The sequence below is a fragment of the Garra rufa genome, chromosome 3, assembly GCF_049309525.1.
Source record: "Garra rufa chromosome 3, GarRuf1.0, whole genome shotgun sequence".
Lineage (NCBI taxonomy): Eukaryota > Metazoa > Chordata > Actinopteri > Cypriniformes > Cyprinidae > Garra > Garra rufa.
The window spans coordinates 40,018,818-40,032,571 of NC_133363.1; the positions used below are offsets into that span (position 1 = coordinate 40,018,818).

Consider the following 13,754-nt stretch of genomic DNA (forward strand, 5'->3'; position numbering starts at 1 on the left):
CCATTATCTTAGGGGGGCGCCCCGCCCCCCCAACGGCACCCCCCGCCCCCCTTGAATGTCAAGTTCATTTTATTTTTGATATAGCGTCAGATCACAATAGAAGTCATTAAGGTTATCTTTCCTATAGAACAGGGCTATACATTGTTCTTTTATTAAACAAACTAAATTGCGTTGTGTTATTTATCTTATTTACACGAAGGCATGTCATTTCTGTCTTTACATGATCGCGTGTTTACAATGTCTCATCTGCGAAAACACAGACGGGATCGCGGACTCCATTCATAAAAACCGAATCTACTATAGCGCGAAATGCCACGTAAATTCGTCGATTTTTGGATTAATAAATCAAAAGTTGGTCTGTTACTTCATTCAAATCGCGATATGGACTAGTGTCTGTGAAAACTGAAATGCAAAAAGACCGTTTCAATATGAATCCTGCATGCTCCGTTTGCCTCTGTATGTATGAATGGTGGAGACGCGCTTTTACTACACGCATATACTGAAACACACGTGACGCTCCCGCTAATTTTGGGCATTTGCATCTCACATGAACAGATAAACTCAATATCCAAAGCTGCTGTGAGTGTCACTTTTACCGTTTCATTTGAGAACTAGCATCATAACATGCTGTACACACACAGAAACTTCAAGGCAACCTGTCAAAATAAAAGTAACTTGTAACAGAACATTAGTCTTGAATTACTTTTGTACAGTATAATGTAGTTGTTTATATATTCCTATTTAAATAATTGACATGAAACAATATATATGATAAAAATAAATATAACAAGATTAACCACTTAATTGTAGAAAAAATACTACAATTATTATTTAAATGTTAAATTATTATTATTTATTGATTTTAACAGTAAACCTCTGTTTGTTTGGCAAAAATTAAAAGGGTTTATTTTTCATTTGATTAAAAATAAATAAATGTTTATACTTTTAATTTGATTATGAGAAAAAATAATACACACAAGAATTAAAAAAAAAAAAAAAGCAAAAGTTGGTAGAGCCCTATTGTTCAAAATGTTAAAATAGAGAGTTTTGGACTTATTTTTCCACTGAATAAGTCTATAATAATGTTTTCGTTATTTCACAAAGTAGGGTAAAGTACCGGGGAAAAAAAAGTAACGTTAGCTAACGGCACCCAACCCCCTAAGCCCCCCCCCCCCCCAACACTGGTAACCTAGGGGAAACACTGTATATATATATATATATATATATATATAATATTATTATTATTATTATTATAAAACATTTTATTATAGAATTTTAATTGTTAATTTAATTTTATTTAAGATGCTGTAGTTATTTTCTTAATTTGTCATGATAACTGACAACTTTATTTTAAAAAAGGCAACAATGTTTAAGAGGTTTTAAATAAACAGTAGAACAGTGTAGCATACTTTGTGATTATGCTTGGTCTTTCTTTGGTGCTGTTAAAACCACCATATCAAACCTGTAGCTCTTTTATGAAAAAGTAGTAAATCGCATTTTAAATCGCAAATCGCAATTTTGATCAGAAAAATCGCAATTAGATTTTTTCTCCAAATCATGCAGCCCTAATTTTGACACCAGATCACAATGTAATAGATAAGCAAAGGTGGAACCTGGGAAATTGTTTGTGGAGCAGCCCTTCTCAAACTTCAAGCCTTAATGAACTTAATTAGTCGCCTACTCCCATAATCCTAGGTTTTATAAACAGGTGTTTGAATAGGAGGTTATGGAAATATTTAATTCAACTATTAGACCAATTAAACATTGAATTATAGACAATTTATAATTAAAACAATATCATTTCAAATAGTTAAACAATAACTAATAGATATATTTTAGAAGAGAGAATACAAAGATGCTGTAAAATAATTTTAATTTTAACACCAAGCTGAATTTTCAGCAGCCATTACTCAAGTCTTAAGTGTCACATGATTCTTATTATAAGTGTTGAAAACAGTTTAAAGGGCTGCTTAAAGGGATACTTCACCCAAAAATGAAAATTACCCCATGATTTACTCCCCCTTAACCCATTCTAGGTATATATGACATGTTCTTTCAGACATGTAAAATCTGAGTTATATTCAAAAATGTCCTGGCTCTTTTAAGCTTTATAATGGTTGTGAATGGGATTTTGGATTTTGAAGTCCAATAAAGTGCATTTATCAACCATAAAAAGTGTTCAGCATAGCTCTGGGGGGTTAATAAAGGCATTCTGAAGCAAATCAGTGCGTTTGTGTAAGGCCGGTTTCACACCACAAGCGTGAGCAGCGCGTATTTTTTTCGGCGCCCATGTTAACAAATGAGTGCATTCACACCGGCAGCAGAAACAGCGCGTGAGCGTCAAGCAGGAGCGTAGCGTGGTTTTGGCGCCGAGCCTATTTTTGCTGCGCTGCTCACGCTCAAATAAAGGGACAGTACATTTTTGATGGCCAAAATAAATATGATTTCACACAAAAAAAGTTCTATCAAATGCAGAGAACACGCTTAAAATGCACATATGATACGCATGTCTAGTGAGTTTAAAAAGAATCATTGTCAAAAGCAAAAGTAATCCAAAATATGTAGGCCTAGGCTACAAAAGATATAAATGTGTTTTTAATTATTCAGTTTGGGTGCAAGCATGGTGTATTAAAAAAAACCCCAGAAAATTACAAAATACGGCAGTTACAAAATAATAATAATAACATAAATGAAAAATGTAAAAAAATAAATAAATACACATGTAGGCTCTAGCGCTACCCATATTTTACCTCATTCATGTGCAGTTTTATGATTAGGGGAGCACAACGTAACACTTTTTGCATTTTGCAAAAGTTTGTGTAAATGTTGTTTGTCCAGTACAAATATGTCGCTTTGTTTCATAATTACAGTGTATACGTTTTTTTTGTTTTGTTATTTACCTCAAAAGAAAGGAAGTGAAGTGTGACAACATTCCAATTGGATGTAACACAATGTAACACGTGAGGAGCACGTTGTAACATCACCAACTGACAACTTAAAATGTTATCTGATCGAATGAAAAAAAATATACACGACAAACTAAAATATTTGGTCAATGAAATAAAATGATTAACTTTCTCAAATAAAATAATGCCATTTTAAAAAAAATATAATAATAAAAATAATCTATTTTTGAGTTTGACAATGAACACATCACAACCATGCGTGGGACAACCCTAATCGCAGCACACGGCTACTCAGTATAGTTCAAAATAATGTGCGCAAATAGATGAAACGTTCAGAAAAACACTCCACTCCCTCCACACACAGTTCTCATAGAACACAAGACACATAAACAAGCCAAAATGCTTTGTTTGTGCCCTGCGCTCCCCTAAGTGCTTTATGATCCCACCAATAAGTATTACAAAAACTTATCTTCGAAGGGAAAGGCCTGGGTTGAAGCTGCTTCTGTAGTTTCATTACCAATTTCATATTTACCTGTAATCAGTTTCATAGAAAGCTGATTACGAAATGCTTTGGAGCAGCTGCACGCTCTACAAACGCTTCCAGTGTGAAAACTCTTGCGAGTCTGCAGCTGCAGTAGCGCTGTAGTTACGCTTGCGGTGTGAAACGGGCGTAAGAAACACATCCATATTTTAAACTTTATAAACTGAAATCTTTAGCTTCCTCCAAGTGTTGTATGCGTGTCCACAAGAGAGTGGCGTTTCAGCAGATGACATAGGATATAGGTGTAGAATTTGCTAGTCTCGTGAGATTCCAGTTTTGTTTACAGCAAAGGAAAACCACTCTCCTCCTGGCTTATATCGAAATCCTGTGAAATTTTTACAAATCCTAGTTTTGTACTTCTAATTCATGACTGGTGTTTTTTTTGTTGTTGTTTTTTTTTTTTTTTTTTTTGCTTTCTTCAGTGCACTTCCACGTTCATCACTACACCTACATCATCCGCAGGAACGCCACTCTTTCGTGTACACATGTACAACATATTACGGATTAAGTTTTTAATATAAATATTTTTCTTACACCAACGCATCAATTAGCTGGAGCCGTTTTTATGATGGATGGATGCACTTAATTGGACTTCAAAATCTGAAAGAAGAAAGTCATATACTGTGCACCTAGGATGGCTTGAAGATAAATAAATCATGGGGTAATTTTCAGTTCTGGATGAACTATCCCTTTAAAGGGGTCATCAAATGCCCGTTTTACACAAATTGATAAGATTTTTTTAGGGTCTTAATAAAAAGTCTATAAAATACTTTGGTTAAAATTTCTCAATTGTAGTGTAAAACAACACCAATTTTATCTTGTCAAAAACAGCTCTGTCCACAGCAAGCCTTTTCGGTTCATGTTAAATGCTAATGAGCTCTGCTAACCCTGCCCCTCTCTTCCATGGTTCTCTCTGAGACTGTAAACCTTAGCCGCATTTAACTGCGGAACTTGCTAAGTAGCACATTATTAGGAAAGGCTATTTGCAAAGATTCATTAAAAAACCCTTGTGCTCACTTCTTTGAATGGTTCGTGCGAACATAGATGCATTTAGGTAGATTGTGGGGTGCATTCCCTTCAAAAACGAAAGTAATCCTCTGTGTCTGATGCTTTTTTTCAGGATTCTCTGATGAAGAGAAAGTTCAAAAGAACAACATTTATTCAAAATAGAAGTCTTTTGTAATATTATAAGTCTTTACTGTTACTTTTGATCAATTTAATGCATCCTTAATAAAAGTATTAGTATTAGCATCAGTTACAAACTTTTGAACAGTAGTGTGTATATATATATCCATTGCACAATACTTGACACAGGGTGCATAAAAGAACAAGCACTGGGGCTGAGAAAAGCCAGAGATCTGTCTTCCTGTCTCTTACATCAGTCTTTTCCCCTTAAACAGGCAACCCAGCAGCGACAGCGTGGCACAAACACCTCAGCTGCTAAGGCGTTATCCACTGGAGGACCACAATGACTTCCCTCTGCCCCCTGACGTTGTATTCTTCTGCCAGCCTGAGGGCTGCCTGAGCATCCGTCAGCGTCGGGTCAGCCTTCGTGACGACACTTCTTTCGTCTTCACTCTCACCGACAAAGATTCAGGTGTCACTCGCTATGGCATCTGCCTCAACTTTTACCGCTCTTTTCAGAAGGGCCACCACCGCCCACGAACTGAAGGAAAAGGTCAGAGGTCATTTTGCAGCAGTTTTATAAGGCAGAACCATTTTAATAATGCTAATTCAACTGATTAGTGGCCTGGTGTTGATTACTAACTGTTCTTAACTCATCTTGAACATCATGTGTCCAGTCCAGAAAACGTAAATCCAAAAACACAAAATTTGGAGAAAATAAAGCGGAATTTGAAAAGAAAAATAAAACTGATTTCATAGGGCCCTGTTTATGGCTGTAAGTGTGCAGTCACTACATAATTTCTCCCTAATATTTTTCTTTATACAGGAGAAAAGCCCCCTCATACAGACTCTGCAGTGGAGGCCACAGAGAAGTCTGACCCCTCCACGTTGATTCTTCCAGGGGAATCTACGCTGCCCCCTGCAGGAGATGGGACTTTGCCACCAGGCGAGCCGGGCAGCAGCGGAAAGTCTCCACGATCCAAACGCAATGCTCGACTGGCACCACAGAACCGGAACAGCACGTTAACGTCTCTGTGCATTCTGAGCCACTACCCCTTCTTTACTACGTTCAGGGAGTGTCTGTACATCCTCAAGCGCATGGTGGACTGCTGTAGCCAGCGGCTCAACCAAAGACCCGGTGCTGCCAAGTCCACACAACGGTGAGAATAGCCTTCTTTATACTATTCTGTGAAGTATGCATTTATGCAATGTTACCCTGAGATTCAGCAAGATAATACTTGTGCACAGAGGAGATGCCTAAAGACTGCAATGTTTTGCAATATCGTACAGTAGATGTGTAAGTGACAAATACTGTGGTGCTGCCAGAAGATGCTATCTTTGCATCACACTGTCACAACTGGCAACATTCATGCTGCTACTGTCTCTGTTTTTGTTTATTTCTTTGAGTTAATTCACACAAAAAAATGAATTATAGTGATGCAATGAAATAAATAATTCTTGATAAACCCAAAATTATGCAACCACTTCCTCAAAATCCTATCACTTTTATTATTGCTTTAATAGTAATTAAAGGGATAGTTCACCCAAAAATGAAAATTCTGTCATTGATTACTTACCCTTGTGTCGTTCCAAACCCATAAGAAGGAACACAAATTAAGATATTTTTGATGAAATCTGAGAGCTCTCTGTCCCTCCATAGACAAAAATGGTCCTACCATGTTCAAGGTCCAGAAAGGTACCAAGAACATCGATAAAATAGTCCATGTGACATCAGTGGTTCAACCGTAAATTTATGAAGCTAGATTTACGGGTTTGGAACGACGTGATGGTGAGTAATTGATGACAGAATTTTCATTTTGGGTGAATTGTCCCTTTATGTGATTTATACTTATTTACCTCAGTTGACTATACAATGTCATGTAGGCTTAAAAAGTTGAATAGGCTCGAAAGAATGTTTAAATATTGTTTAAAATATTGCTCAAAGCAGCAATTACCGGGGTTCAGGCACTTAAGGCATTTAAGCACATGAGGAAAAAGACATTATTGAGTAAGCCTGTAACCACCTAAATCAATGATTTAAAAAAGCATTATGGCAAAATGACTGTTAGAGCTTGTTCTTAAACTTTTCATGCTTGTTTAGAATCACCTGTCGCATGTGCTCAGCAGTTTTTGTGAAGTTTTGAGTTTTGCTTTAGGCTTTATAGGCTTTTGAGTATATCTGGACAGGCACCTTTTCTAAATGACCCCTTTTTAGCTTCCCAAAGGGTCAATTTCAACTTTTTTTGATAATTATTGACCTAGAGAGTTCAGAAAATTGTACTGCAGTGTTTTTTCCAGATTGAGCGAAAAACCTAGGACTAGTTTGCAAAAGTAGATCTTCTTAATCATTTAAGAAACGATTTGATTGACAGCAGTGGTTCTAGAGGCAAAATTGTCCGGAATGAGGATTTCTATAGTATGATACAAATATCACATGTATGTGCAAAAAAACGTGCAATGTACAATTATTTACATCCATGAAAAATGCAGTATCGCCTCCCAGTGGTCAGTTTTTTTTTTTTTTTTCACATTTCTCATAAACCTTTGGGGCCGTGAGTCAAACAGGCCCACCGAGTTTTGTTCCGTTTGGCCTCCGTTAAACTTATTTAATAGGTGATCAAACTTCTTTTGCCAATGGCGACTATGTTTTTTTGAGATACACATAAGTCCTTACAGATGCCTGTGGCACTTTGGACCCCTAACGTGCACACAGATTTTCATGTGGATAGGACAAATGGTTGCGTAGTTATAGCCTTTTTTATGGGTTAGCGGCCAAGCTCCGCAATTTTTTTTCTTTTTCTTGTGACCCTAGGTTGAGATCTTATGTAAGTGTTCTGAGTTTGGCAAAGATACCTCAATCCATTCAGGAGATATAGGCATTTTACTAAAATTGGCCTCGTCCCTTTCCAACGGCGAGTCAAAAGTTCAACTTTTTTTGATAATTATTGACCTAGAGAGTTCAGAAAATTGTACTGCAGTGTTTTTTCCAGATTGAGCGAAAAACCTAGGACTAGTTTGCAAAAGTAGATCTTCTTAATCATTTAAGAAACGATTTGATTGACAGCAGTGGTTCTAGAGGCAAAATTGTCCGGAATGAGGATTTCTATAGTATGATACAAATATCACATGTATGTGCAAAAAAACGTGCAATGTACAATTATTTACATCCATGAAAAATGCAGTATCGCCTCCCAGTGGTCAGTTTTTTTTTTTTTTTTCACATTTCTCATAAACCTTTGGGGCCGTGAGTCAAACAGGCCCACCGAGTTTTGTTCCGTTTGGCCTCCGTTAAACTTATTTAATAGGTGATCAAACTTCTTTTGCCAATGGCGACTATGTTTTTTTGAGATACACATAAGTCCTTACAGATGCCTGTGGCACTTTGGACCCCTAACGTGCACACAGATTTTCATGTGGATAGGACAAATGGTTGCGTAGTTATAGCCTTTTTTATGGGTTAGCGGCCAAGCTCCGCAATTTTTTTTCTTTTTCTTGTGACCCTAGGTTGAGATCTTACGTAAGTGTTCTGAGTTTGGCAAAGATACCTCAATCCATTCAGGAGATATAGGCATTTTACTAAAATTGGCCTCGTCCCTTTCCAACGGCGAGTCAAAAGTTCAACTTTTTTGATAATTATTGATATTCCCTCTCCAGAGACTTTCTGCACTGGTTTGGTTCTGATCGGGCAAAAAACCTCAGACTTATTTGCAAAAGTAGGTTTTCAGAAAATACAAAATAAAAGAAAACTTGACTGGTGTGAACCAAGGATTCCAACATGACATAAGATATTTAAGCCTGCGAGTTATGAACAATTTCGTACTTTTGTTCACTGAAGCATCAGGCCAATTGGAGTGAGCCTTGGTGACGTTGTCGGCAGTGTGAGTACTACTATCCCTCCAAATTTCAATTCTCTACGACTTACGGTTTGGTCGACAATCAGTTTTATGTGGAGATTGCTGATCCTTGTCCATTCTAACAATTACAACAGGCTTTCAGCAATACGTGCTTGAACCACTAATAAATAGATGTATTATAATAATATAGACTGACACTGTTTAGTCAATAATAATCAATATAATAGTGATCAAACTATTTACATTCAGACTTAAATCTTCTTGTTTCTCTAGTCATCAGTGAGATTGATGCATGGTCATATTTTCTGTCCATGTGGAATTCTGTTTATGCATCTCATCACCCATCATGCACTTATTTCCAGCAAGATATCATCATTCAATATTTACATCAATTAAAATAAATCAGTCATACGCTGAGAAAAAATTCTGTCTGATCTCACTCATCTTAAGCACTTTCAAACCTGACGTGTCTAGATATATGTGAGAACCAATTAAAATGTTTGCATTTTCTTCTCGTCCTTTTGTTGATTTTGGACTTCAACCAGCAAACAGCTCTTCACATGCATCATGATCTAGTAACATGAATATGAGTAGACAACGGATGAATTCTAATTTTGGGGATGTATTGCCTGTGTTATGCTAGGAATGCCAGAAGAGCTTGACATTGTTAGATCCTGTAGTGTCGTGGCTGTGATTACACTGACAAGTAACAAGGTGCTGATGATTTTATAAAAGGAGGTCACAAGTGGAAGGATGTGTGATGGTGCTTGTGACTTAGAGCGAAAAGGAAGTAGTGTGAAGAAGCGTGTGACAGGGACTAGGATTGTGTGAAGGAGAGAAGGGCTGGTTTTTCTCCTGAAGGGTTATGCAAGTGGTCTTGTAGTGTGGTGCTCCACCCAGGAGAGGTTTTAACTAGATCTTCTTCACGTATCACAGTGGTAACGGTAACTCCATCCTTGAGTGTATATTGGTAAACAATCTGCACGATAGCACTCTGCTGCAGATCAATAAGCATTGAGTAGAAGGTTTTTTATCTCTGTGATTTCCTCAGCAGAGTCTATTCTTGCGTAACCTAGCAACCACATCCACCATGAGCCACAGTCGCGTTTGCAGGCCTCAATTTGTTTGCAGTTGAATTGCCCTGCCAAGCCCCTTTTATTTGCTCGCAAGTGTGGAGAATAATTTAACCAGTTTAGCAGCCTGTGTTGGGTGTTCAGATCTGAAGTAGTCCATATATTCCATGTAAATACAACGTTTTCTCTATTTATTCTCATTTTCTTGCTGAATCAGTTGAATTTTGATCATCTCCATTTCAACTAAAATGCTACAGTGTTTTTTGCGAAACACTTGGTGCTTGAAGCTTGGTGTTAGTTGCGAAAGTATTCAGACCCCTTCATTATTTTCACTTTTTATGTTATGTCCATTTTTTTTCACGTTTTTGTCCTTCAAACATGATGCCATAAAGCCCTTATCTGTGAAATGTTGAAGTTATGTTTGTCCTTTTGTAAGTTTCTCCTATCTGCATATATGTGACCCTGGACCACAAAACCAGTCATAAGGTTAAATTTGACAAAACTTTATAAATAATAAACTCAATAAATAAGCTTTCTATTGAGGTATGGTTTGTTAGGATAGGACAATATTTGGCTGAGATACATCTATTTGAAATCAGAAATCTGAGGATGCAAAAAAATCAAATAGACTGAGAAAATCACCTTTAAAGTTGTCCAAATTAGGTTCTTAACAATGCATATTACAAATCAAAAATTACATTTTGATATGTTTACAGTAGGAATTTTACAAAAAATCTTCATGGAATATGATCTTTACTTAATTTCTTAATGATTTTTGGCATAAAAGAAAAATCAAAAATTTTGACCCATGCAATGTATTTTTGGCTATTGCTACAAATATACCCCAGCGACTTAAGACTGGTTTTGTGGTCCAGGGTCACATATGATCATGGAGCTCAATTAGAGTGACTATCAGCTTCTCTGTGTTTTTTGACATCAGGGCATGGTTTGACATGGTTTTTGCTCTGATAAGCATTTTCAGCTGTTAAACCTTTCAGTAAGATGTGTGTGCCTTTCCAAATCATACCCATTCAATTGAATTTGCCACAGATTAACTTCTCTCAAAGTGTAGTAACATCTACAAGGAATATGAATGCTGCTGAGCTAAATTTCAACTGTCCCAGATAAGGGTATGAATACTTATGCAATGGAAAGTTTTTTATTTTGAACAAAGATGTTATAACCTGTATTTTGATTTGGCATTATGATGTGTGGAGTGTAGATTGTTGTGGAAAAAGTAATTTAAAGCAGTTTAACATAAGGCAACAACATAAAATGTAAAAAAAAAAAAAAATGAAGGGGTATGAATACTTTCGCAAGGCACTATAGCTGTAGTTCATGTTAGTCCATAATCAGGTTGTTGAACATTTATGGCCTCTGTAGAGCTTTTTGTGTGGGTGAGGAGATGATACTGTGAATAAAAAAATACTTTTTTTTTTCTTTGATCAAGTTTTGACTGAAACTTACAGTGATATCCAGAATGTGTCGCACCAGAGTTTGTTTTAATTGAACCAAACATGACAAGTGTTAACACACCCTTAAAGGAATAGTTCACACAAAAATGGAAAATTTCAGGTCATCCAAGATGTATTCACTGCAGAGGATCCATTAGTGAAAAAGTTTTTGGATGAACTGTTACTTTAAAGGGATAGTTCACCCAAAATTGAACATTCTGTCATTAATTACTCACCCTCATGTTATTCCAAACCCATAAGATCTTTGTCTTAGGAACACAAATTAAGATATTTATGAAATCCGAGAGCTTTCTGACCCTGCATAGACAGCAACACAACTGACACGTTCAGGGCCCAGAAAGGTAGTAAGGACATTATTAAAATAGTCCAGAAGAAATCGTTGAATAATGTCGTTATTTTAGTTTTCTCTGCGCACAAAAAGTATTCTCATAGCTTTGTAAAATTAAGTTTGAACCACAGATGGCACATGGACTATTTTAAAACAATGTCCTAACTACCTTTCTGGGCCTTGAACATACCGCTGCTGTCTATGCAGGAATAGGAAGCTCTCATATTTCAGTAAAAATATCTTAATTTGTGTTTCGAAGAAGAATAAAGTTCTTACGGTTTTGGAACAACATGAGGGTGAGTAATTAGAATAGAAACTGAATTTTCATTTTTGGGTGAACTATCCCTTTAAAGTACTGATACAAAATGTGTGTACATAAAGCATGAATTTGTTTATTTTTACAGCTTGTAGCTGTTGTAAATATTAATGAATATTAGCTTGCCAACCGTAAACAGCCTACAATTTGGCTAATGTTACTTGGTGAAAGTGTAGTTTATTCTTGCATCGTGCCTAAGTACACCCAAACTTATTGTTTTAATGAGTGCGCCTACCTACTTGGCAGCCTCAAAGATATGACCTTATGTCACATTACAGTGAAGATTTCAAATAGAAATGACTCAGAGAAAATTTGTAGAATATACTGTGTATGTGTTTTTGCAGTAAGTGTCTTTAAAGGCCATTTCTGACTCAGTCATCATGTTCTCTCAGTACTGCAGTGACCTTGGCTTTACCCACGTTTGTAGCCTTTCAGTATGCACGACTCAACGTTGTAATGGCAAACCACCATGCGTCATACTGCTCTCAACTGGGCTATTCTGTGTGAGAAAAACCATATGCCAGTCCAATGGCGTAATGAACAAACCAGAAGTGAGTTTTCACTTTATCAGCACACTCAAACCCCTAAGGCAACTATTGTTGTCTACCTTTATTGAAACACATCAGGGAAAACCAGGAAGTATGAGGGAATATGGGAATATAAAATCCTTATCCAGTAATGTGAATGACAGGATAATGTATGGAACTTCAGATGCAGGAACCCTCAATACAATAATTAAACTATTTTGCATGTTACTATATCACATTAGCATCTTCATATTTCAGTGCAGAACTGTGGTTGGCTGGAGTCATATTCATTAGCATCCATGTCCCTAAACAGGCCTTAATATGCAACAATTTAACTATGCAGCAACAGCACAATTAATAAAGAGGTCTCTGTGGTTTTGACAGCACAAATTGACAGTTAAGAGAAAAAGACTGGTAGAGTGCGAGAGAACAAAACATGTTAAGAGCTGGAGCTGGTGGAGACAGGCTGTATGACAGATTGAGGCCACTGACTGTTCTCAGAGAGCAGCTGTGAGAAGTGGGAGTTCTCAGATGAACCAATTATGACTTACTGCAGTCAGCCCACACTGCCATAGTCTGGCCTGTCTGGATCTTTAGAAGACTCTCTGCTTGTGTATTTGAGCTGCAATAATCTGATATGAACTGTTATGTTGGCCTAAATTAGTGACCTGAAAAGCCCTAAAAAAAAAAAAAAAAGAAAATCATTGTTTCTGGTCTTCAAGTTACTCTAGTTACCCAAAACCCCTCTTTGCCTAGGCCTCTTCTAAGCTTTTGGAGGGCATTGTATGCATTTTTGTAGAACTGGGGTGGACTTTGTCTGAAAATAATACTTTATACCAGTGATGCTCTGTTGTTATCGAGTGTGCCAAGAAAATATTCCCCAGGGCCTTTGCAGAGAGTTTGATTGACAGGCGATCTGACCTATCATAACACCAAATCTGCCGTTTTTGTCTAACAAACAAACCAGACAGGAGAGCAGATTAACGTTGGTGAACTTGACAAATGGTGTGTATAGATGTCTTTCCGCAGTTTAAGCAAGATACCTTCTTCAGCTCCTATATTTATTTAATTAAAGCATAACATTTGCGATTTTAATAATTGTACGATTCAGCTTGTTGATCTGCTGCTGTGTGAATGGCCAATTGGATGAGATTGGATGGATAAGAATGAAAATATATGGCAATGCAAACAGTAAAGTGACTACTGTTTGTACAGTGCCTTGCGAAAGTAATCATACCCTTCATTTTTTTCATGTTTTGCGATGTTGCTGCCTTATGTTAAACTGCTTTAAATGACTTTTTTCCCACATCAATCTACATATGACAAAACAAAAACAGAATTGTCACCACTTCGTAAATTTATCAAAATGAAATAAATACATTGCATAAGTATTCATACCATTAACTAAGTACATCGCTAGAGCACCTTTACAGCCTCAAGTCTTTTGTGTAGGATGTGACAAGCTTTGCACATCTGCATTTGGCAATTATCTGCCGTTCTTCTCACCTCTTCACCTATCAGGCTCTGTCAGATTGGATGGGGGGAGATGCACACTTTCATGTTTCTCCAGAAATGTTTGATTGGGTTCAAGACCAGGCTGTGGCTGGGC

At 36.9% G+C, this 13,754-nt stretch overlaps 1 protein-coding gene across 48 annotated transcripts in view; it reads left to right on the forward strand.

The window, feature by feature from the left end:
- Nucleotides 1–13,754, forward strand: part of madd (MAP-kinase activating death domain) — an 80,720-nt gene that overhangs the window by 21,728 nt on the left and 45,238 nt on the right. For all 48 annotated transcript variants that reach the window (XM_073836092.1, XM_073836099.1, XM_073836093.1 and 45 more), the window contains exons 3-4: nucleotides 4,848–5,125; nucleotides 5,399–5,732. In XM_073836092.1, coding sequence (XP_073692193.1) covers nucleotides 4,848–5,125; nucleotides 5,399–5,732 — 612 coding nt within the window. The remainder of the gene's footprint in view (nucleotides 1–4,847; nucleotides 5,126–5,398; nucleotides 5,733–13,754) is intronic.